The 26006-nt window shown below is 40.2% G+C and overlaps 2 protein-coding genes across 9 annotated transcripts in view; one reads left to right on the forward strand and one right to left on the reverse strand.

Moving 5' to 3' along the window:
- Nucleotides 1-17215, forward strand: part of SLC19A3 (solute carrier family 19 member 3) — a 20108-nt gene extending 2893 nt beyond the window's left edge. The window contains exons 2-6 of one of the 2 annotated variants that reach the window (XM_080409921.1): nt 5978-6134; nt 8150-8966; nt 11138-11330; nt 11852-11993; nt 12805-17215. In XM_080409921.1, the coding sequence (XP_080266047.1) occupies nt 5985-6134; nt 8150-8966; nt 11138-11330; nt 11852-11993; nt 12805-12927 (1425 nt within the window). In that variant the 5' untranslated portion in view covers nt 5978-5984 and the 3' untranslated portion in view covers nt 12928-17215. Of the gene's footprint in view, nt 1-218; nt 1773-3997; nt 6135-8149; nt 8967-11137 lie in introns of those variants that run through there. The other variant, XM_080409920.1, reaches the window with a different exon arrangement.
- The window catches only part of AGFG1 (ArfGAP with FG repeats 1), a 36982-nt gene continuing 27425 nt past the window's right edge, over nt 16450-26006 (reverse strand). The window contains exons 6-15 of one of the 7 annotated variants that reach the window (XM_080409913.1): nt 25378-25497; nt 24678-24749; nt 23514-23723; nt 22591-22687; nt 21709-21788; nt 21339-21431; nt 19803-19850; nt 18271-18429; nt 17560-17651; nt 16450-17214 (exon numbers count right to left, since the gene is read on the reverse strand). In XM_080409913.1, coding sequence (XP_080266039.1) covers nt 17155-17214; nt 17560-17651; nt 18271-18429; nt 19803-19850; nt 21339-21431; nt 21709-21788; nt 22591-22687; nt 23514-23723; nt 24678-24749; nt 25378-25497 — 1031 coding nt within the window. In that variant the 3' untranslated portion in view covers nt 16450-17154. Of the gene's footprint in view, nt 17215-17559; nt 17652-18270; nt 18430-19802; nt 19851-21338; nt 21432-21708; nt 21789-22503; nt 22688-23513; nt 23724-24677; nt 24750-25377; nt 25498-26006 lie in introns of all 7 variants that reach the window. The other 6 variants (XM_080409910.1, XM_080409912.1, XM_080409911.1 and 3 more) reach the window with 6 other exon arrangements.

Here is a 26006-nt window from a genome sequence, read left to right on the forward strand (position 1 = left end):
CTGCTTTTTCTCTCCCCCTCCCAGTTTTTAATTTATGGCAGCTACTTTGCAGTCATAGATGGGATTTTCTTGATCAGAAGTATTTACATGCTTGTCTCAAGCAAATGCAAAAGGAAAATAGCAAGATCCTGCAAAGAGCACCTGAACCATGCTGCACACGAATCAACAGAGCAGATTGTAACTGGCTATATGACACGGCTGTAGGAGTCAGGCAGACAGGCTCACACGGCCAGGCACTCGTGGGAGAAGAGCTCCTACAGCAGCATGCAGGGAACAGCAGTGCAAGATGAATGTACAACACAGCTCAGAAAAGCTACGCTGAATCATTACAGCACTTCATTACAACATATACCAGCTAAGAGATCACCATAATGGCACTGTACCGAGAAGAAAAGATATGTTGCTTCAGATTCTTATTTACTTGCCTATAAATAGCTTTACAGCAGTAGTTTATACACAAGAGCAGAGCAACCCCACACCTTGGCATCCCACCGTGCACAACGGCAAAGATCAGAGTTCACCCTGCCTTGCTTGTTCTAGCTCTTGTGTACGGTGCTGGCAAGCTGCTGCCATGTACGTGTGCTCATGCATGCGGCTGAAGGGTCTGTCCCCTCCCCCCCACATACCTTGTTCTGAACCAAGGAAGAAGGGATTGTGTTTGCATCATTATATTCTTTCCTACCTAACCACGGGCAATTCTGTGACAGGCTCCTCCCTTCTAATATAAAAACCCATGTCAGAAGCAGGCCTTTTGTACACAACAGTGCAGAACAGCAGGGTTGGTGCAGCCTCCCTGAGAAGGTTCGCTAAAACGCTGCTAAACCACAGTTGTTGCTTGGCCCGCATGTGAAAGCTGCAACCTAGCCACTGTGCTGAGTCCATAGCAATCTCAGCTCAGAAGGGAAAAACTGAAGAGTCAAAACCAAATGAAAGAGTCCCACTCCGTTCCTTGTGCTTCCACTAAAATTAAATTCAGGACTGAGTGTCTTCCTGTTTCAACATGAAAACAAAATAATATCAAAGGCGTTGAGTAGTACTAAAACCAGAGAAGTACATTGTGGTGAAATCTGGCCAGTTCCGCACAGGGAAATTCCAGGTTAACGTGAATTTCCAAGAAAATGTATAACTGAAATACAAAGCTAGCATCATGCATGCTTTTGAGTACCAGATGAAGGAGGTCCACTAATCCTGGCCAACAATTTGGCAGGGTCAGCACCTCAGAACTTATCAAAAAGCTCCAAGTCCTACAGCTAATTTAGTTCAACACAAAAGACCGTTAATCCAAGAGAAGAAAAAAAAATACTGTAAATGAGTTTGCGTAGTGAATGCCTAATATAAATTATATCCATATGTTAAAGTTTTCTGTACTGCTGTTTGCTTCTAGCTTCCAATAGCTACATCTAATAAAAATAGAAAATACTTAGCATCTACAGAACAATATTTTTCCTGTAGACACACAAGCTGTCATTTGTACAGACACATGTGTTTTCATACAACTGTCACATACTGCAACTAGACAAACTGCCCAGGGGCATGAGCAGGTGGGAGAGAAGCAATTTGTTTCGTTTCAAGTGGCCAGAAGAATCTGTAGGATGTGACCAAATGAACGCAGCTAATTTTCTAGGCTTTTTGTTTACTGTTGTGCATCGTGTGGACATTCTCAGTTTTAAACTGACTCTGAGCAGAACAGTTTAACCAATGCGGTTGTAAAAGCAGGAGATGTACTTTGTCCCCATTTCTTCAGACAGGAATATCATGCTCTCAGTTCCACAGTAATTAAACACACTCACTGCTTATTGAAGACTAAGTCCAGTAGAGGCAAGGACTATTTTACTTTTCTTTGTGAGCAGGAATCCAATTTTGAGACATTTTTTTAAAGAACTAGGTGCCAGTCCTGGATGAGATGCTAACTAGGATTTGTGTTTAAATGAAAAAGAACTTGTTACTTCCAGTTTCGTGGTCTCAAACTGCCTTCGGTACAGAAAGCTCACAAATATTTCTCTCTATGTAGTATCTGACAAAAGGAAAGGAATCAGCAATGTGAAACTTTTTGCCGTTATTAAAATAAATAATGATAGTAGTAAGCTGCAGGAAAAACTGATAAAATAACAGTTAATATTCTGTTCTGAGCTGGTCAGAACTCACTGCCTTCCATGAGGACGAGATGCCACTGAGGAGCAAAGGAACCAGGCAGGCACAATGTATTTGGTTTGCAGCTGTAGAGAATACCATCTTCAGAAAACAGATCAGACAAAAAAAAAAAATGAATTCTATTCCTATTCTCTCGAATTTCCAAGAGAAAGTTGTTGAGGTTGTGAGCTATGGGGGAGCATTGGCAGCGGGGGGGGGGGGGGGGGGGGGGGGGGGCGGGTGGCAGCGCAGGAATAGGGCAGCTTGTAGGAGTGGACGTGATACACTGGAGATGGAAAAAACAGCAAGAGAAAGGTAAGGCCTTATGTTACCCTGGGGTTTTGGCTGTGAATTAGTATTAACCCAGCAATCAGTTAAAGATTTCATCCAAAACAGTAAAGATGCACACGTCTGCCTGTGTGTTCAAGTACATACACACATGCTTCGGAAGGGACATGGTTGAGGTTTGGCAGTTTACAGGCAACACCAGAACCACAGGCTCTCTAGCTCTGCAGAGCAAGGAAGCTGAATAAAGCCACCTCTCCTTGCAGCTTTTAGTATTAAGTGCTTATCTTTCTCCTGGCACACTAAAGGATTCCACGTAAACAGGAAAATCCACAGCTCAGCACATTGCTTCCCATAGCTACAGCCCCCCCAAATACACACTAACTGCCTTTGAAACTTACAGGGTTTGGGCACAAGTCTTCCATCGAGATACAGTCCAGCATGCTGACAAGGCCAGTTCTGGCCAACAAAGCAGCAAATAAATTGTATCTTTATATTCAAAGCAAGCAGGTATCAGCCAAGCACTGTGCAGGACAGCAGCGAAATGAGGGTCAGCAGCCACCCTGCAGCAGGCCAACAGACCTGCCCAGCAGCACCTTGCCTGTGGTTCTCTCCTTCCTCAGAAGCCACTTCTCAGGCAAATAAGGAGAATGAAATGCCGAGGAAAGCGTGGCTTCGCTGAGCGCTCACCTGCCTGGCTGCACTACAGACCCAGCCGTGCAAGAACTTTCCGTACCTGCAGAACCAGAGCAGGCTCTGCCGTGCTCACAGAGCTGCCCTGGGTGGTGGCACGTGGGGCTGGCCCCGTCTGCCGGGCCACAGCGCTTGTGCCTGCATTCACCGCACACCCCGCCGCCAGGCTTCAGGGTCAGTTCCATCTTCTGACAAACCTTGGAAGATGTTGGGAGCCCCATCTACAAAAAAAAAAAAAAAAAAATGGGTCAAGAAAAGCAAAGCAGCAGCAGTTCTCTGAAAGCAGTTCTGAGTTTTTCACTTAGGAGCTAGATGTAGAATCTTATCTTCTTCTCCATTTGTCTTTACGTGTCAGATTGGTCCTTGTATACAAGCAATTCTGGGCCAAGTAATAGTATGGGGTATGCAGTGTCCTACCTCCCACACCCCCAGCACAGCCAGGATGCTCAGAAGGGACCCTACGAGCCCAGAGGCCACTACGCCACGCTCAGGGGAGGGTCAGGGCCAGCCCAAACTTAAATGGGTGCCGCATCCTAACCAGGAATTGGGAAAGCAGAGCTTTTAAAGGTATTTATTAACAGCAAAATGCAATCAAGTGATTGCTTTCTTGCCATGTCAGTTTTTATTAATCATTAGCTACTACAAGTCTTAAAGCTTTACCTTAAAAATTAGAACTGTTTGCTGACAAAACCTGCAAAGGAGAAAGCTTCCCCTGCAACCTTCGTGGGCAGGTTCTGCCAACAAGAAGAACTGTGATGAATTCTTATTGTTATTTGAATTCTGTTAACGTTTTATCAAGTTTAGAACAAACTTCTAGGAAACAAAAAGACACAGGAATTCCTTACTACCTCCAGTCCTAAAGGGTGGTTTCTGACTTCTCTTCTACAAGACAGAAAGTCATCCTGGAAGGAAACTGCACACAAATCCACAGCAAAGACACCACAGGCACAGCGTCAACAGGTAATTTGTTACCTTTGGAATTATCTGGAAGCATGCTGGCCGCTCACTTGCTCAGTGCATTTGGAGGCGATGCAAGATTTCGGCTGATGTTATTCATCAGTCCAGGGTTTAATATATTTTTATTTTGAAAAGGTAACAGATATCAAAATATTTCAAAGCAGATCTAGAGTTACAGATAATACAGGCTGTATTTTATATATAATGATTTGTAAAAGAAAGATGATAATCAGAGGCAATCATTCAAAAACACGTTTCAAGGTTAGGGCTGGTTTTTGCAACATGCCTCGGAGGTCACAGAAATACTGTCTTAATAATATATTATGCTAAGTTTAAATTTATACAATCTCACTGTGCAAATACAAGCACTTTTGAAAAAGTGCCTGCTATAAAAATGGAACTCAACAATTTAAAAGAAATAGCTTGTAGCAGCTTGATTAAAGTTCAGGCAGTGCTTTGGCTTTCATTCTCTGATGTTTCAGAACATAGTTTCACTTGTTTTCCAGGAACAGTAGAAATGACTAACACAGAACAAGTAAATAAGCTTTAAAAAAAACCAAATCTTTTAGACTTCTTTTTGTTGCTAACTACAGTGAAGAAACATGTCTCATTCTTTTTCATTTGATCATCATTTTCAGAAGTCAAGATTCCTTTTTTCTATGTCTGATTAGGTACCACTAGCAGGTAACTTCTGTGTCTTTCTTTACTCACTCAAATTACTGGAGTGCAAGAAGTCTGATAAGTATCGAAGTATTTTGGAGAAATAAAGCTCATGCAGTGGGTTGTCAGCTGGCTGGTGGCTTTTATTTTCTGCAAAAAGGCTTGTACTGCTATTGTTCCACTTGGCTTTCAGGCTGCGAATCAAGAGAAAAAAGCCTCCCTGAGCATGCTGAGAACAAGATTTAACCTCACAATTTGCCCACTCATTTATTTGGAAGTGAGACTGTAACGGAACTTCATTCTTCCACTATGACACAGACACTTGATTCTAAGTACGCCATTAAGCACAACCTTAGACAGACAGGCTGGAGTTTACCACCACTGATGCACCTTGATTCGAGTTGTTCATTTACAAGCTGCACCTGTGATTGCTGGAAGGTTTAGCAAGAGAAACATTAGCTGGAGCAGGTGTCACAGATGGAGTCAGGCCCTTCAATCGTTAGGAGAGACGCAGCAATATACTTATTGATATAACAAAGTTCAATGGTAAACGTGACAGTGGTTTAACAAGATTCAACGGCAAGGTACACTTGCTAATTTACTGCATGGAGGACTGGGTCAGACAGCACTGTCAGCGGGACCTTCCTGTGGAGCCACGAGGTTGGGAAAGGACCCCCTTCCGTTCTACGCTCCTTCTCCGAGGGGGCTCTAGGTACAGCTGGATCCACTTCTAGCCTCAGACTTGGTCAATGGTTTGTCTAAAGGATTATATATGCACAATCAATCCTTGAAATCTTAGCTAAGTGATACAAAGGTTTAGCACACTATTAATCACTTACCAAGAATCTGTTGCAACAAGGGCTCTCTCAGCCCCAAGGGAGTAACCCTGAGAGGAACCCCTGCTCAAAGGGAAGCCCTGGCACACAGCCCACTGCCACGAGGAGAGCCCAGCAGACCCCGGCCTGTCCACTATTTATAGAGTAAGGTAACTGACATATTTGCACACCAGCAAGACCTCGGGGTCACCATTCCAGATGACCCTTAGGTACCACATTGCCATCCATCCACCAAGTCCAGAGTAAGCTGGATGCAGCCATCACAGCCCCACTGGCGATTATGGCTGGGGCTGGGGGAAGCATAACACTAGGTTTAGTTAAAAAGTAAGCTTGCAAATTAATTTTACCAACTGTGAAGAAGATCTTTATAAAACTCCTGGGGTGCTCGCTTCTTCACTGCCTTTTTTTTTTTTTAGGTAGACTATGGATTGCTGGAAGGGAGCTGAAGGCCACAGCTGGATTTGTCCCACGCTGATCATCTGTGCAAATGGATTTTTCTCCACAATGAGGCCATCAGAAGCTTTTCTCACTCCTTATCTAACTGGACCAGACAAAAACCTAACAATTGAAGAGGTATGTAACTACTCTCTTAAGTAATAGTTAAAGTGATTAAAGCATTAAGAATTACAGCAGTAACTGGAGGGGAGATGAACTGTTTGATAATACAGGCATATTTTATCTAGAGATTCATATTTAAGACACTTCTGGAAAAGTAAGGAGTCACTTTTTTGCAGCAGGTCAAAACTTTGAAGTCCCTAAGTCCTTAGGACATTGAAACCACTTCGGGGGTTCTTTAAGAAATTGGTATTTTCAGCAAAATCAGGTCAGCTAATTCCTCTCTCTACCAAGAGCCCGAGAAGGGACAACATTATGATTTATTTATACTCATCATGGAATTGATTATACTGACAGTAACATAGGGATTGCAAATCACAAGAAAACCAGACTTCCCCTTATGAGCTGTTAGATTATTACCTACATTATAGGACTGTTTATGCATTCATTAACCGGCAGAGGTCAGATGCACATTCAAAAAAAATTTATTTTTTTTTTTTTTTTTTTTTTTTTTTTTTTTTTTTTTTTACAACAGCATGCACTGCAGGTTTCCTTCCTCTGCTTTGTTCAGGACTGGCTGCTTCAGGAGTACACTACCCAGCAAAAGGGGATATAGTTAACAAGTGGCTGATTCATGGAGCAAATTGTATAATTAGAAAACACAAGCTTGGTACACCCACATAGAGCTAATATGAAGAACAGTCATTCCTGATATGCAGAAGCAAATGTTAAGGCAGAATCTTCTAGCATAGTGTGAACCCAACGTTTCTTCTGAAAAAAGTTATTTGTGGTTTATGTTGTTGGCGTTTTTTTCCCCACTTTTTAGTTTATTTTTTTAACCACAAAGGGTAGGGTAATTTCCTCTTATACGTGAAATACACAAATAGTACAATAGGATGCCTGAGTTCTGATTTCAGCAAGAATCTGTAACTCAAAAATAAGTGGAGTACAAATACTGGCTCTTTCAGCCACACTCACCTCTGTTGAGCTAAATCCGTAAGTTTCAGTCAAGCACTAAAAAATTTTAACTAAAGTTCACAGAAACAAAAGAAGTCACACAGAAAGATACGGTGAATGCTGCTCAGCATGCAACTCACTCCAGTGCCAGCTCAGAAGTAAAAAGACAACCACTTAATATTGTTCCTCCAGCATTTAAAACAATTCCTTTCTAGTTTGATTGCTTAAGTTGATAATGAGGGATCAGGAACAGAGACCCTAGCAGGGCCAGCAATTACGGGGTAAGACCTCCCCAAAACAGGCAACTTGCACATTACAAAGTGAACTTTACACCTGGAAGAGGAGGATATCCCACCCAGCTGAAGTCAGGCTGCCTGGGCAAGCACTGAGCTTCAGTGGTGAAAGTAAAGAGCACCTTCCAGCCTGAATGCATATCAGTTTTAAAAGAAGGAATTTCTTTTCAGAGCAGCTATGCATCGAATGCCAACTGAAGCTTACCAAAATGTTCCATCAAAGACTTGCTTACTTCTTACACAGTAAATTTGAAGAATGAAGCATAAGGTGAAGATAATGTAGTAACAGCTACATGCTTATTAAGTGAAGTTCCAGTTCCCCCATCATAAGAGGCATATGCAGGGGGTTTTTTTCAGTTCTGACAAAAGAGAGGTCACCAGAGGTATACAGCGACTCACGTAAAAGTTCAAATAGGCATTCATTTTCCACCGTGGGGAATAGGAGTTGAAGCTAGACAGATTTTCCTCTTAACACAAACATTGTTATACCTGCTTTAAACAACTGCACAAGGTCTGCCTTGCTCATCAGCCTTTACTAGAATTATTTTTTAAGCCAATCTGCCTGCTTACATAGTGGAGCTTAGCATCACTATCTTCACTTCTTCAAGAGTATATTTACAGTTTTGTCATTTAAGGTAGTTAAGTCTGCACAATTCACACAATGCAATGTTTTCTGTAACTACAAATATGTTCCTTTAATATCATAACCAAAAAGCTTCCAAATCAACATTTTAGATACTTTTTTAAAAAATAAAAAATATTTCCTCTGTCATTTTCTCCTAGGTTACCAACCAGATTTTCCCAGTCTGGACATACTCCTACCTTGCGCTCCTTTTCCCAGTCTTCCTGGTTACAGACTACGTGCGCTACAAGCCCGTCCTCCTCCTCCAGGGCATCAGCTTCATCGTCACGTGGCTCTTGCTCCTCTTCGCACACGGAGTGGTGGCCATGCAGCTGGTGGAATTCTTCTACGGGATGGTAACAGCCACCGAGGTCGCCTATTACGCCTACATCTACAGCGTCGTCAGCACCGATCGCTATCGGAGAGTGACGAGCTATTGCAGAAGTATCACCCTTGCTGCAGCCACCGCTGCTGCCGTGCTGGGGCAGCTGCTGGTTTCCTTGGCAGACGTATCCTACTTCCACCTTAACGCCATTACCTTGGCCTCTGTCTCCCTGGCATTCGTGTGCTCCTTTTTCCTCCCGATGCCTCAGAAGAGCATGTTCTTCCACAGGAAAGACGTCTCCCAAACTCCCCCGGGAGCAGACCAAGCTGCGGCTGCACCCGACCCCCCCAGGCCGTCGCGCTGCCAGGAGGACGAGAGCTCCGCACCCGCTGCCAGGGGACCGGCACCCGAGCGGCAGGATGATACACCCAGCCCCCAGCAGCACGTGCTGCGGGTACTGGTGCAGCTGAGCACCGACCTGAGGGATTGCTACAGCTCCAGGAAACTGCTGTACTGGTCCCTGTGGTGGGCGCTGGCTACGGCCGGCTTTAACCAGGTGCTCAATTACATCCAAGTGCTCTGGGACTTCAGAGCCCCCTCCCACAGCTCTGCGGTGTACAACGGAGCTGTGGAAGCACTGGCAACTTTCCTGAGTAAGTATAAGATCATTAGTAACTACTTCTACCCCCTCCTGTGCTGATGGCATTCTTCAGCAAAGTCTTTGATGCCTGTTTACATCCTCTGAGGACCAAGGTCAACAGTAACAGCCTTCAATATGTAACACTGAAACCAACAGCGTGCAAAGCATATTTTTACTGTGCAACTTTGTTTTTGAAGAAAACACTGATAATCTTAAAAAAAAATATATAAGCTTTTTCTTCTCAAGGGAGCCTCATTTCACCAAAGTGTTTTAGGAGTTTAAGATCACAGCTCTGTTTAGGCAATTTAACTGCAGCTAAGTGGTTTAAAAACCATGTGCAGTGCCTCAAATACACCTTAAACTAGCTGGTTTAAGAATTACAAGAACATATTAACAGATGCACTGATCCAGATGGTCTATTTAAACAGTGGATTGATGATCATTTCATCCTCAACAAGTATTCTGTGGCTGTTACCTGTATCCTGATCAGTGAGTTTGCCTCTGGATGGGACATACAAGTTGAGGCCGAGAGAGCTGTAACTGTTTAGCCTTGAGAAAACAAGGGATCTTATTCACCTGCATAAAGACTGGAAGGGGAGTAAAAAGGACAGAGCCAGACTGTTCCCAGTGGTGCCCAGCAACAGGACAAAGGCACAAACTTAAACAAAGTTCACTTAAACATACAAGAAAATTTTTATTGAAAGGGTGATTTAGCACTGGCACAGGTCGGCCAGAAACATGGACTCTCCATCCTTGGAGATGTTCAAAACCTAGACACCACCTTGAGCAGCCCACTCTAGCTGACCCTGCTTTTACTACGGCTGGGCAATCTCCAGAGGTCTCTTTCAACCTCAGCCATTCGGATTCTCATTACAGCTACTTGCTCCATCCAAACAACATTCCTCTTCGGCCACAGAAGGCAGAAGAATAAAGTGCAACTTCATTTACACAGCTGTGCAGTACCAACAGAGCCTCATTGTCAAACTCACCTTTACACCCTTACGTTTCCTCCTTCGTACCAGGAGCCTTATCTCACATTTTTACAGGGAACTGTCAGTTTACGCTTCCTCCCTGCAATCAACATAAAAACATATTTTACTGAAGCTACTCCAGAACTTCTCAGACTACTGGTCTGAGCAGCTTTCCCAAGGGCTTTCTTGCTTTTACACCCTCTAGCACTTGATCCTATTTCAGAGTACAGAAATCACGCACAGCACCAGGAGCCTCCAGGTTACAGCAGCGATGGACTACAGGAGCTGGCCTGCTAGGGCTTCTTGAGCTCTGACAAAGAGCACATACAACCAGCAAACAAAGTCCAATTTTGCATTCGAGTGCTAGCCTGCCCGAAACCATCTGGGCAACTAGCACCCTGGGCTCCAGTAACTCACTGCTGTGTAACCTGCCTGGACCACACTTCCCCCCACATTTGAGCTACAAACCTCAGCACATCACGCTTCAGAGCTTTCACAAACATACAGCATCATCTGTGCTAAGGGAGCATAAAACACCCACACACAAACATAGATGGATATCCTTCCTGTAGCAGTATGAGATACTTCTCCAGAATTGAGATGGAGAGAAAAGCAAGCCTCATCATTATTGCAGAGGTGGTTGTTTGTTTGTTTTTTTTTTTTTTTAAAAAAAAGGCACCAGTTTGCTATACTATTACACTCAAGTAGCAAGTTTTACTATACGTGATGGTCAATAAGGACTTGACAAATGCAGTTCATAAGATTTTTTCACCAGAAGCTGAAAAGTCACTTTCATAAAAAAATAAAAGCATGAAGGAGTGCAACAGATTTTCATTTCATAAGGATCTTTACATGAAGGAATTAAACTCCATTACACGTATTTTGGCAGAAAATGCTTGGTGAGATTGTTCTCTTTGCTCACAGCCATCAAAAAAAATGGCCTAACAACAACAGACCACACACTGCTGCCTCCAGCCTTAAGGCATGAGGCACTTTCTCAGAGCACTTCAGTCTGTGAAGGCTCCGTAAGCCAGGAGAAAAAAAAACACTCCCACACCTCCAACAGGAAACAGGGCACACCATTATCAAAGCCTATCGCAGCCGTAACGGCCTCAAGAGCTCCTGGCACAACCCATTTACACAGTGATCCAGCTGCTCTAGAAGGATGTTAAATTTTCAGAGTTTCAATCATTCCTTTCTTTAAAATGCCTAGGTTCGGCAACATCCATGGCAGTTGGATATGTCAAAGTCAACTGGGATCTTTCTGGAGAACTGGCTTTGGGGATTTTCTCTGCAGTGGATGCTGGGTCTCTGTTTCTCATGCACTTCACTGACAACATCTGGGCATGCTACGCTGGTTACCTTGTGTTTAAAGCATGTTATATGCTTCTTATAACAATAGCAACGTAAGTATAATACACAATGATCTAATTAAATTGATTAAATCAGTAAATGTACATTTTTAAATGTATCAAGTTTTTACTCAGTTTCCCTAGGAATCAGATTATCAGGTAATAGTTCATGCCAGCAGCACGTATTATTTCTAGCTTATATAAAACTATGCTTAAAATCATACGACCTAACCACTACAATAGGTTACTCCAAGTCAGAAACTGCCTTATTCTGCATTTAGCTGTTCATTCATCTATGTATAAATATTCTCTAAATGATCAAGTGAATATACAGAGGTCTTTATTTAGCAAAAAACCCCACTCAAATAAATAAGAGGATGCACAAGTGCCATAGCCAGAAAACCAAGGGATTTCTGCCACAACGAAGCTGTTAAAAGTTTAATAGCCAAGATTGAAGAGGCTTTATCTGTTGAAGAATCTGCTGTGCACACTTAATTGTTCCCAAACTTCCTCCTATACATAAACTGCAAACATCCTTGCTTCCATAGCTTAGTAACCTGAACATTCATTTTCAGGTTTCAGATTGCCGTCACTCTAAGCATGGAGCGTTATGCTTTGATATTTGGCTTCAACAACTTTGTTGCACTGGTGATTCAGACAATTTTAACAGTTGTTGTAGTAGATTCCAAAGGTCTGGGACTGAGCATCAGCACCCAGGTAAGCTGCATTACTCACACTGCTGTCAGTCCCCCTGCCCTCCTCCAAAAGATGGTCCTACTGCAGGATTAGGCGTTGGGAAGATACTAGGTAGCGTGATAGCTTAGGACAGTTACTCACTTGAAAAACAGGTTCATTTTAAGTGAGTTGACAGTAGCTACTACATCCTACTTGTCCTCTAGTCCTGCTAATTTTGCATTTCTGCAATAATTTTAAGAATATTTTCAGAGCACGGGGGAAAGACCACCAGTATTACTCAGGTCAGCTTGTTTTTTTTACTTCCCCACTCAGGTTTACTGTTCACAAATTTACTGTCAAAATACCCGAACAGAAGCAGGAATCAAGCCGAAATACAGTCTATGGGTCTACTGCTAGGGTAATCCTAAATTATATAGTTTCATTGGACGCACCTTTAAGTTAGTGTGATTCTGAAAATTAACTAATCTCATGATTCCCCGCTGAATTTCTAAATTTACAGTTTAAACTTACGTACTGAATGATGTCCAAGTCTCTTAACTTCCACCTTTTCAGCGAAGAGTCAGAAAGTGCAGAGCTGCCGTCCTCCCTTACCGAGGTGGGGAGGGGAAGCATGTAACAGCGTTCCCTCCCCCTCCTTTTACAAGCACAGACATCCAACTGTAGGGAGAAAAGCAGCCAGGCTTCTCAAAAGCTTTCAAGATGGGATCATTTTGGGGCACGGGTGACAGAGAAGGGAAGGCAGCAGTGGAGCGACGCCCCTTAATTTATCAGCTAACAGCAAAAGTAGTTTTTGACTTTTCCTTCCTCCTTCTTCCCTACCTCCATTTCCCAGTTTCTCATTTATGGCAGCTACTTCACATTCATAGCTGGAATCTTCCTGATCAGAAGCATATATACCATTCTCTCCATCAAATGCGGAAACACCAGGGTGGCTGGTGAAAGCGTGGATCGTTAACAGCGACACAAAGTAAGGTTGCGAGCAACAGCACAGAAGGCTGCGTCATCCGAACCATGAGTTTGGAGAAACAACACGCCCAATCGAGCAAGGCTGGTCGATGGTGAAACAGGCTGTTTGAGCCTACAGCATGAAGAGCTTTGTCAACCGGATGATGCATTCTACCCATTTTCCTCACCAGAAATTTAATACCAAACCATCCTCAATCTTCTATTTCAACTCAAATTTAGTCATCTGACACCAAAACTTCCACTGATGCTCCACGAGGACAGCAAGCAAGTGCATACAGATGCCTGACCTCGCAATGGAAGAGCTGATAGAACACAACCTTTCAACTTTCGCTTCTACCGAGTTAAAGGCAATTTAGTCATACACATGACCTCCAGACATTCCTAGGGAATCTGAAGCAGCAGTTGCCTCATAGCAGCAAGATGACGTGGTAGGAACCTTGCCACAGAAGCCATCTGAAAACTTCAGACATTTTCAACTGGAAGTAGTGACATGCATTTTTAAAGCAAGCGAAGAAGTAGCAATAAACCATTTCTTTTTCCAGAAGACACCATTTCTGTACGTTCAAAGGTGGATTACTACAATGCTACACAGCATAGTAACACCACCATTTTAGTTTACAAGTGTCATTTCAGATTCCACAGAGTAGACTCTTCAGAAACCTGAAGGAAAACATGCTATTACATACAGATAAACTGCTACTGAAGCAGTAACAGCTTTACTGAGGGTTTATTGGGATGTATGAATGCAACACAAACCTTCCCTCCGAAGGTCTGTTCGATAAGCACATGCATTACTTGTGTCTGACAACTGCCAGGACACACACACACACCCCGCTTATCTCTGGAAAAAAACCGCCTCCCTAAACTTCTTAAAATTAAGAATTGAAGTGTCTTCCCATGGCTTACGCAAGGCACCCTTACTTAAATAGCATGACTAAAGGTTTAGCTGTAACTAAAGCTGATCAGGGAATGTTCTTTCAATTGTGTTCAATGATGTCCACTTTGGAGTCACCTATATCTGATAGCAGCAAATTCCATTGTTCTTTTACCACAACTTACAGATTTGCCAGGAGTCAGAAGTAACATTTCCCCCAATTCAGCTCACAAAAAAATTAAAATCATTAATTCCTCAAAACCCAGGCTTTTAAAAGCTGCTTCAGCTTGCCTTTATGCCCCAGTAAGTTTTCCTTTCAAGAAGGCAGAATACTTGCATCATATTTATAATTCTCTCTTTCAGGAATTCCAATTAAATTTGATCTTTTTCAAATGAAATTCTTGCCTCAGCATTTGTTTCAACATGGTGCTTGGGAGTTTGCAGCTTTTAAATAACTTCAAACTGCAGTACCTGGGCATCACATCTGCCTTGTAGAATTCAGGATGTACCACTTAGAGCATCTTGTCACACACATAAGAGCTGACAGAAGTATTAATTTAGAAGGTGTCTAAATTAATTTCTGCGTAGAGAGGGCTATCAAGTGAAGTGCTTGGATGCTAAAGCAGAAGAGGATACTGAAAAGCTAGTGAAGTACAGGTTTTTGGCAACTACACTAGTTGCATGAACTGCAGAGATTTCTAAAACAAAAGCATTTTAATCAATGGTCAAGAATTAGTTTTGTAAATATAGGTATTTTAAAACTCAAAATGAACAAAACAGCTATGGCGTCAGTTTCTTCTCAATATAAAGACGACTCAAAACAACGTAAGTCTTCAGCTACTTGCCTGGAGTCTGATAAACTCAAAGTTAGTGAACACTGGACAGATGTGGTTGTGCGTAGTGAAAGTTGCCGACCTTTTAGCTGCATTCAAGCTAGTTACAAGAAATAAGGTATTCCACTATTTATGCAGCATAATCTAAAACTATATGCTTTGCATACTCAAATGAAATTCATATCTCTTTGCAGTAATCAGCTTCACTTGGATCAGAATATAAATTTCAATAGATACTGATTTCATTAGCCCTTGCCCAAAGCCTAATTTACATTTACGATTTGCAAATTTAGGTAAGGAGAGCACAGGATTGTTGTCCTTCTACGAGGCTGTTCATCTCACTGATGAGACATTTGGTTGATTTCATCCCGTTCCCTGCAATAAGCATATTTACCTGTTCCACAAGTCCTTCTGAACCCCTGCAGTTCCCTGCTCTCTACCTCATTTACGTGTTACTATCTCAAAACAGGTAAGGTCAACAACAGGGAGGAACTACAGCTCTTTATACTGTACTAAAAACCAGTGGTGAGAGCACGGGCATTGCTAACATTTTGGATACCCTCAGCTGCTGGGTATTTGTTTAGTTTAATTCCCTAGATTCTCTGGGAAATTCACTATACACCGTGCTCTATCCAGCAGTCCTCATCAGAAGGAAAAGATTTTTAAGTCTGTTTTAACTTTAAATACTTACATGTCTGGTTTTAGTCCCATTGGCATAAGGCATGCCACTATAAGCAGCTTATTGTATAAGCTGTCTGTCTCCTGGTTTAGGATCTCCAAAGCTTCAAAGAAAGAGAAGACACAGAAATTACTACCCACCCCTCCATAGGCAGGCAACAGGTCAACAGCACTGGTGTGTGTGTGTTTACAAGCAGTGGTCAAGTCTTTCAGCTCCCCTAGAAATAAGCAGATCTAACAGTCCAGCAGTCAAGTACAAGTGCAAGGTCTTCAAGAATTTTCATGTTTATCTCAAATGGGCTTGCATATACTTTCCTCATCCCCCCTGCCCCCATCTCAAAATCAATCTTATTTATTCCCCTTATCATGAAAGCTATAAGAATTTTATTCTCTAGCTGGTCAGAAACCTTTAAGCTTGCAGTTTATGTATTCATCATATATTTACGTTGTTTGCTTAGTTCCAGTATTACACTTGAACTTAGGCCAAGTTATCTCTGTTTAAAACACCGTCACCAACTACTCTGATGCACTTACATTTTTCTTGACCCTTCTCACTACTACAGACTAGGCAAGCCAGACATTTTTCCCCCTCTAAAAATTCCATTCTAGTATGGCAGTGAACATTCCAGTAAAAAAATAAAAAATTGATGGATTTAATATTCCACAGAAGGTCTTGCTAATACATATCAATTTTTAATAAAAAGAATACCATTACATCTGCGGTACCTTGGCCTATTACACACTGTTCTGATAACAACTAACTCTCAAAGACTGTCATTAGCTACCCATAATTTCACATCTTTTGCAGCTAACTAATTCCTGAGTAACTACCCTCCTCAGTTACTTCCAGCGTCCCTCATTACACAAACTGTTATTATTTGTTATTATTCTGTCAAAATAATCCAAGTTCACTCGACATTTTCCTGTTCAATAGGTCATTTCACTTGAGCTACAATAGCAAGCTCAATCACAAGGACACAAAGAAATATATCCAAGTGAGGCATGCGAGAATTTTAAGCTTAACTCACCTTTAAGCATATTGCTTTTGATAACTCATCTGTGTATGAGACTCACAATATGTACATTTTAACCCAATAAAATGTTACTGCACAGAAAATGCTACACATTTATTTTTTTCTAATATTTATTTTTTTCACCTGCAAACTGTAGCAAAACATGATCAGCTTTATTATGCAGACAGGTATCCCTCTAACATTAGAGATTTAGGCATGTATAAATAGAAGAGCTCTTAGGAAAGGAAAACATTTTTGAGAAATGAACAAACCTTCAATTTAACTTCATGACTTTGAATACCAATGGTTAAAATGATGTAGCTCATTCATTCCAAGAGATACAACAGCACCTTAAAGTGGCTGATCTATTTCCCAGTAACATTTTTCACATAACAATGTGTTAAAGTTACAAATACTGATATGCACAAATAGCTATTTTCTAAGAAAAATATGTACAGTACTGCAGCATAATGAATGTGGTATCTGCAATAACTTATTAGCCAATTTTAATATACATGATACCGCTACTTTTTACCTGCCAGTTCACAGGTTCAAGGATGTTACCACAGCCCTCTGTTTTGCACGTTATTACCTGGGGGTGGGGTGGGGTGGGTGATTTTCTTGGGTATTGTGGTTTTTTGGTGGTGTTTTTTTTTTTAAACTTTTTTTAAAGGTACACAATGCAGGCTTTTATTTTTACTTCGTAAAGACTTCTTTTGTGTTTAAAGCTAATATCAGTGAAACAAGACAACAGTGCAAGAGGCGCAGAGATGTTATGTGACCACATAAGAGTTCTTTTGGGTAAAGTGTCTATAAGGCTATAAGAAAGGATTGGTTGATGAGCTTCCTGTTGGAAATTGTCCTGTTGGTGCACCAGCCTGGGGGAAAATGAAAGAAGAAAAATAAGACAAATATTAACAATTTTTTTCCATGTTGTACATCATAAATGCAGGATGTATAAAAAAAGAAAACAACCTATTGGGAAATATTTCTGGTTTACGTGGCAGTTTTTTTGATGGCTCTCTGAAATCACACTACTATAAGGGCACCATATACCTCTGCTTTGATTAGAGCAGCCTTATAAATGTCATGCCATCATTGTAATGAGTTGCATTTAGGAGATGGACATGCTGTCTTCCCTTATTTGAAGCAAAAGAAATAAACTGTGTCCCTAAAGAGATAACTTCTGTATGTCTGAAGAATAATTAATATCGCATACTTACCATAAAAGGGTTACTAGATACTCCAACAGCTGTAACTTGTCCAAAAGGAGTTACTACAGGCTTTCCCTGTCCAAATGCAGCAAAACCTGCTCCTTGGAAAGATAAGTGAAAAATATTAATACTAGTAACCAGTCTGCAAGGAGTTCTTTACTGCAGCTCCCACACAAAAATAAGAAGCAGTTTGGACTGCACAATCAGCAGTATTGATCCTACTTAAACACTAACAGGAATGTAAGTGTAAAAGAAATATGGCTGGGCTTCTCATTTGGTTTCAACCGTTGGGAACTAATGAATTTCCAATTTCTACATATGCACTTTTTTCAAGGTTATTTTATCATTTAAATTTAGGGAGAAAGTACTTTCCAGTTTTCTCTTGCCTGTGTTCTATGAAGTTAGAGATAGCGGTATAATCGGTTACAGACACTCCAAAAATAAAGACGAATCAATCCTTGCATAATTCTTGCATAAAAACCCTTTAAGCCTGAGAATACTTATCATTTTAGTATCAGATTATGGTAAAATTCCAGTTATGTCATTGCACACAGCCAAGTCAGAAAACTCAACTACAGAGCCAGAACAGAATGTGGGAACACCTCATCGATATTGAGTTCATATAGAAATCAGCACACACACATTACTGCTAACTTACAGACAGATCATTTTCTCCACGTTTCTGATTTAAACAAGATTATCTAAACCGTATAGACCTACCATTTGGCTGCTGAGCAAACGCAGTCTGTTGAGGGAAAGCTGCCTGGGTTGGGAACGTGGGCTGCTGGAAGTTGCCGCTAAAACTAGTAGGAAGACTGTACGAGGCAGGAGTTCCAAATCCTGCAGGCATGCTCATTGATGCAGTACCAAATGTCGCTGCTGGTAAGCAAAAAAAAAAAATGTTCAATTTACTGCAAGAAATAACTTATTTCATGAGACAAATTACTCTAATGCCACATTAAGTCAAGTCTCCTAATGCCTCAGTGACCATACAAAAATTAGGTTCAACTTCTATAGCCATGGAACTCATTTGTTAGCTTGGATCACCACCATCTAGGTGCATAATTTACTTTAGCACTTCAAAAATTAATGTAATCATTTAAAATTTACTAGATCCAGCACAGTCGGATACATTCTGAAAAGGAAGTTTTTTTACATTATGTATACTTCCCCCCAAGCTTTTCTGGTAAAAGTCTGTACACATCAGAAGCAAGCACTTTCAGGCAGTGTCAGCCCTCCTGTTTTTCTCCTTCTGAGAAAAGCATGAAAGGATCTTCCTACTTCAAGCTGCATTACAGCAAGTTAGAAGTAAAAAAAACCAACCTTAAGGGATACATGCATCCTCTCCCTCTTTATCCCATCCTTAACATCAGTTTAAAGGAAATTCTCACCATGCACATTATTTGCACACAGAGTTCCTAATGCAAACACTCTTACCGCTGAGGTAAGACTTCGAACAAGAAAACCCAAACTTTTCATCTGATTCTCTGCTGAACATTTCAAGTAAAGAACACACAGCTCATATGCAATTCCACATGCCTTCAGCAAATAAGCAGGAGCACATCAAGTGCAAAAGTGTAGCAACAAAACCATTATTCAGTCTTTTAGGAGTTATTCTTGAAAGGAGAAGCATATAAAGTTTTTTGTACAAATACAGACACCAGGCATTTTATTCTAGTTAAACAATAGACAGGACTTTTCTTTTGAAAGTTATATTTTATGCAAGTTCGATGTTTAAAAAAAATAATATATTTAATATAGCTTAATAATCACCTGAAAAATTTACCCCAAAAGTATTCAAGGGCACGACATCATACATACATAAACTGTTGACAAAGTACATGCAAAACTAATGTACTAACATTGTTCTCAAGTTACAGTTAGCAGAGAAGCTATTCAACAAGAAAGCTTGCTAAAACAGCAAACAAAAGCACAACAAAATGAGTAGTGACTTGGGTTATCCCAAAAGGCATCAAGCTACTGTCGGTACAAACCTCAAGAGTCACCCAACTCGTTAATATTGTATTGTGACCGTGGAGGATATCAATAATGGTTTTGTTTTAGTGGCTTAATAGGTTTGTTTGTGTGTGCTCTTCTCGCCCTTTCCCAGATGCCAAATACCCACACCCACTCCATTTTAAAAAATAAGCGTTCCAAAATTCTATGTGCAGAGAACCAGATAGGTATCAATAAGCTTCTACAAGCAAGAACAATTAGCCACAAGAAACTTGATACCAAATGTGGCCACCTACCAAAATGAGCCTGAGGAAATATGTGAGAATGCATTGCTCCTGAGAGGCCTTACGGAAGCCACAAAGAGACCAGACAACGTCAAATCATTTATACACTCTTGAACAGTCATTTCTTAGTTATATATATACACACACAGCAATATACACATACCGAACAATTCATCCATATCAACCAACAATAGATTAAGCTAAGAAAACCATTAGAAATAAACACTACAAACAGATCTCCCATGTAATAAATAGAGTTCATTCAGAAAGCTTAGCATAAAAGGACAAGTTTACACCTTACACTGAAAAGGGTAGAATATTGTATTTATTTATGGTCATTAACCCTGTCTCCTAGTATATAATCAGTGTATCTGCCAAAGGGTTGGAACCTCTGCAAGCCAAGGACCACAGTTCAGAAGACAGAAGGATAAATTTGTTTCAATATGGCAACCCTAGAGAAGCTACAAGTTCTTAATGATGATCCAAAATAGCCCAGTTAGGAATTAGATTAAAATAAGGAAAAAGATATTTGGGGCATAAAATAGCTTTGTTAAGTTTAACTGCCTTATATCTCAAAAGGGACTGAAAACAGAATTCATTTTAGTAGAGGACATGAATTTGATCAATTTAGTTTTAACTCAGCCTGATCAGTTTAATTCAACATACGTAAAACTTTGAGCAAAACACAACTCAATATTAGAAATGCATACACCAACAAATTTAAATCCGTTGAAGTCCAGTTAATAGATAAGAGTGCCAAAATGTAGCAGTGCCTTTGGAGAGGAAAATTAGCACAATCCAGCAGTCATCTAAATCCAAAATCAGTGTTGTAAAGAAAAGTACAAGTTCAGTTTTTTAAAAAACTGATTGAGGTTGTGTCTGGAATTATGTTTATACAGAATCCTCCCCCAGAAATTAATGTAATTCATGAGTAAAGATTATATGTAACCATATGCTTTACTGTTACAAGAGAGAAAAATAAAGGACACCACTAATGTACTGAATAAGTGGACTGGTAAGGAACTAACAGCCCAGAAGCCTTGTCTTTCCTGGTTCTAGCTCCAGCTCTTCGGTTTTGAGGGCTTTCAGGACTTTAAAGAAGTTAAAGAAGCAAGTGTAGAACCTTAGCAGCAGGGCTATCAAGACCCCCGATTTGAGAGCAATCTGCTATGAAGCATTATTCAAAGCCAAGGTTACAGTCTTGAAAGGTACCCAACTGCTAACATGCAGACTACAAGTACGTTAGGTCATATTAGAAGATCTTAAACCAGATCATTTTGACATTTTTTATGGCCACCGTTTGAAATCCTAAGATCAAGCCAGACATAGGAAAATAATGTCCTCAGCCCAATAGCTCAAAAAAAAGTTGACGTTGATTTCTGTAATCTATCCATAAATACTGTACTCTACACCAAGCAAACACATAACATGTCAAATAGACTAGAGACAGATAATACAGAAAATCTTTAAGGAACATATTACACAGCTATAAAGAAAGAATCAAAGCAAGTCTTGCAAGGAAGTTTCTCTAAGTGTTTTTTTTCTAACCTGTTGCTCCTCGGCTATTGGTCTGGAATGGATTTGTTGAAGGTGCCACTGGGGCAACAGGGGCAGCTACAAATGGATTTGTGGAAGGTGTTGCTGAAAGATTAAAAACATTTTATTTAATAAAACCTTTTTGTAATAGCTAATCTGATTCACATTAATTTTATACAGTGACAGACAAGCATCTCAAATTACATGAAAAATTGGGAATTTATAATAAAATGCTTAATCTGAAATGCATTAGAACACTAGCACTTTTTTGCCATTCTTTAGTAACTTCTATGTCACTACAGTCGAAGTATAGTACTATCAATTAAAAATTAGTAAGATGTTTGCTTACAGTCCACAAAAGGCATCGGTAACACTTACATACCTCCAAACGGAGCAGGCACACTTGAAGATGCAGGCTGTGTCTGTGCAGTAGCAGCCACGGGTACTGTTCCAAAAGCATTGCTGAAAATAATTCATACATTCAGTGAAGTCAGAATTGCTTAACAATTAATCACAATTTGCAATTGCTGTTGGCATGTGAAAGAATAGAAAAGGAATGCTTACATGCAGTTTGCAAACTGCAGTATAATTCACTGATGCCAGGAACTTAGCCCCTGATGCCAGGGTCAGAGACTATAACTACTGCTGAGCAATGAAAAGTCACCTCCACCAGCAGCAGGAGAAAGAATACTGAACAGGGGCCACCAGCATAAAGGTTGCAAAGCAGAAGCTCTAGGGGCAGCTGCAATACCAAGCAGAACTATAACAGGCTTTTGGTATTTATTACTTCAATGATCTAAAAAAGTGGTTGGCACCATTTACATTATAAATATCTGAATATTTTTTTTTTTTTTTTTGCCATGGATGATGCTATGGTTTTCAGAATGCATGCAAATATTCTGTATAGGAAAATGTTACCATCTAACAGGTTTAGCGTGTAAAGGTGCAGAGAACATTCTGCTCACAGAAAACGTTCTTAATTTTATCTTACAATATCCTATCAGACAGTACTGCTATTATTTAAAACAAAGGATGCAGTTTCAGTAGTACCCCTAAACCCATTCAACATTTCCCCATTTAGATAAGAAATGAAACCCTGTTTGAGAAACAACTTTGAGCTACTTTTCTTCATATTGCTGAAGTCAGTGTAGAAAGTCAGCTACTTCTAACAAAGTACCTGCTAACATTACTGGTGGAAGTATATGCGTTACTAGAGGTTGCTGTGGAGCTGAACACGCTGTCTAATTCTGCTAGAGCTGCATACTTGTCTGAAGATGCACTTGACTGATTTGGGGCTGACAACGCAGGACCTGCTGACGCTGACACTACTGTACTGAAGCCACTTCCTTGCTCACTACCACCTAGAAAGAAAGAAACCAGATTAAAAGTGATGAAGATGGTTTCATTTTCTGCCCTGTCAACTTCGAGAACTAAATGGAAGTTCATAGACAGTTTAAGTTTCAGACTTAAAAATTAAATATGTATAGGGCATAGAGGCAAGTGTTTAACAAGTCATTTGCTATTAGCAAAGTGTCATGTTTCTATAGATATTAAGCAGCAAAGAGCCTCTGGTTTCCCTGGAAACTAATGACTCAATACTACCATCATCTTCAACAAAATCTAACAAAACACTGCCAAATAATCTGTTTCAGAACGAAGTTCCACATGACAAGCCAACACGAGTTTTTATATACCATTTGAGAAGGAAAAAGTTACAACACAACTAGGTGTTTTTCCCCTTCACTTAAAAATCCAACCAAATCCAAGTATCACTGCCACTGCTTCGTAAAAAAATAAAGCCAAACCTTTTTGTGACAGAGGTTAAGAAAGCTACTCTGCAGTTCTCTGCAACTGTAGCTTTTCATTCAAGAGCCTTTGCTATAGGTTTATATAAAATCCATGGTTATATCTTCATGTATGTTTTCACCGTTGCAATAATAAGATAAATAACTTGAGTGGAAATATCTAAATAATTGATAGGAAGTACATTCCCAAAAAAACAGTCTTCCGATATCCTTTTGGAGTCACGTTAGTCTTAAAACTTACACATTAAGGGTACACAGACATGAAATTCTACTGATAAAGAAAGGACATTTTGAAATACAGTTACTATTCTGACAAGGACAGCCACCCTCATGGTAAGCACACACATGTATAATAAGCACGTCAAAGAATAAAGTTTAATACCTTGCCCTGCACTGAAGATATTATCTAAATTAGCAAGAGCTGCATATTTGTCAGCTGACTGGAGATTCAGTTTATTCACTGCAGCTTTACTGGCTGCAGTTGCTGTTGTGTTGCTCTGAGAAGCATTGAAGGCTCCAAAATCAGCACTGGAGGATTTGGGGAAGTTATCAAAGTGAGCAAAGTTAGCATTCACTGATCCAGCACTTCCACCTGTAACAAATCAAGTTAAACATAATCAACACTCCAACACTAGAGAAAGTCTCTCCAACTCTAACTGACAGCACAATAATCCCACCTCTTTGCGGTCACATGAGGCAACATGTTCCCCATCCCCACCCCACACATTTAAGACTTTTTCCTCAATTCCTTCAAAGTTACATTGGGTCATCAGAAAAAACACTTTTTAAAATATTTTTCAATCTGCAGATGAGGGACAAAAAACCCCCAACACCCAAGCTTCAACAGCTTAAGTCAGTCATAATTTGATCTTGAGAAAATGTTATTTATTAGTTCCTAAAGTAATTCCAACAATAATATTTCGCTAGGAAAATCAGCATTTGTCTGAATCTTTAATATTTAAAATACAGAAGCTTCATTTCCCTGCCATGTCTAAGTAAAAGCCACCATGTGCATTTACTTAATGGTACAATGTTTAACCATTTCAGATGTCAGTCATCATTCTATGCAAAAAAACAGTGCTTAGAAGTCCAAGAGTAACATGGTTTCATGCCAAGATCTGGAGAGATAGTTTTGTTCTTTGTTCTCAGATTTTTAGAGTACATCCAATCAGGGAAGAGGTGAGGGGGAAGACAACACAGCTTTTTGTACCAGTCTCCACTGACGTCAGAGATACATAAATCGGTTTTAAAAATCTGACTTCGGTCCACACAACTGAACTTCAGTTCAAATATGAAACCACAAGCTTCCATCTCTTCAGTGTTTAGACAATTTTATCTAGGTAGGTCACGTACTTAATGGAACAACTCATTTAAATTTAAGTGTATCACGTAACAGTTGGTTGAGGATTCCACTCAGACTACAGAACACACAACTTTCTAATAGCATAATCAACAAGTTAAAATATATGCAACAGTAGGAATGAAAACGCTATACTACAATGGCACAAAATGAAGCAAGCCGAGTTTTCCACTGTGTGGAACTTACTGTGTACAGCCTGGAGAGGAAAAGCTGAAGTAAATTCACCAAAACTGCAGCTAGATGAAAGCGTTCTGAACGCTGGACAGCCAGAAATTGTGTGTGGGTTAAAGTTAACATAAGAAGGGAGAAAGAAAATTTGAAAAAAAAGTTTAAAACAACACCACACTCAAAAGAAAAAAAAAAAGGAAAAGAAAGTCAGTCAGCCAAAGATCTAGACAAACAGCAAGTGTAAGCTCAAGCAGAAGTTCTAAAGCATGATCAAATTAAAGGAAAGCAAAATAAATCTTAACAATAGGCTCTACACATGAAGCCAAACATACTGAAGTGTGTGCATATGTTATACATACGCATAGACATACTTTTTTGGTACTGTGATGTGCTTTTGGGTCTACTGAAACACTTCTCTCACAAGACAGTCAATTCAATATTTATCAAAAGCAGTATGGTTTAGTCTTTTCATAGTTATTTCAGGTGTAGAGCTAACAAACACATAGTGCCATAAATCAGGCTTCTGAGTAGCATTAGGAAGAAAAAAAAAAAATCAACACCAAACAGAAGGAATTCATTTTGAGTTTCCCCAGAGCTTCAGGTGGCTTGATTGCATTAAAGCAGGCAGATGCAAGAAATAATTCAACTCAAGTACCTTCCAACATAAAGGTAAGGATTATTTTAATTAAGCATTAATCAAAAGTGCTAGGAGTTCTACCTGTATTTTGGGGCTGAAAAGAAGACTGACTTGCTGTGGGGAAACCTCCAAAATTACTCGAGCCACTAGACTGTCCAAATGCATCAAAGTTTGCAAAACCTGCATTTGCAGAGTTCTGTGCTGTAAATCGCAAAGGAACAAAACATGTTAATGGATATGGGAAATAAACACAAAAACAGATGTATTATCTGAACTCATGGTCATGATAGCCTCCGAGGGTTATGTTCCTGCCCTGTAATTTCTTTCTACATGAAAAGTCATACATTATATTCTACAATTGAAAGCTGCCTTTGAACAGGTTTTCACACGTCACCTTCACAGACCTGCACCCGTTAATGCTACTTCTCTCCTCCTACACTTGCTACTGCTCACAACTGTGTGACATGAAGTCCACTTTAGTTTAACCCAGAGTGTCTGCAGTGGTGGCTGATCAGGGAAAAAGAGCCAAGAAGTACAGAATACCAGATGTATACCTGTAGAGCCCAAACCAGGTAATCATTCTAAATGCTGGTTTCCAGAACTAGAATTTGTTGACTACCCAAACATTTCTTGCAACATACTGACAATTTGAATTTCTCATACACAAAGTGCTTCTTCCTCGGGTGAATGTAGTTTGGCACCACTTTAAA

The sequence above is a fragment of the Falco punctatus genome, assembly GCF_963210335.1.
Source record: "Falco punctatus genome assembly, chromosome: 13".
NCBI classification, from domain to species: Eukaryota; Metazoa; Chordata; class Aves; order Falconiformes; family Falconidae; genus Falco; species Falco punctatus.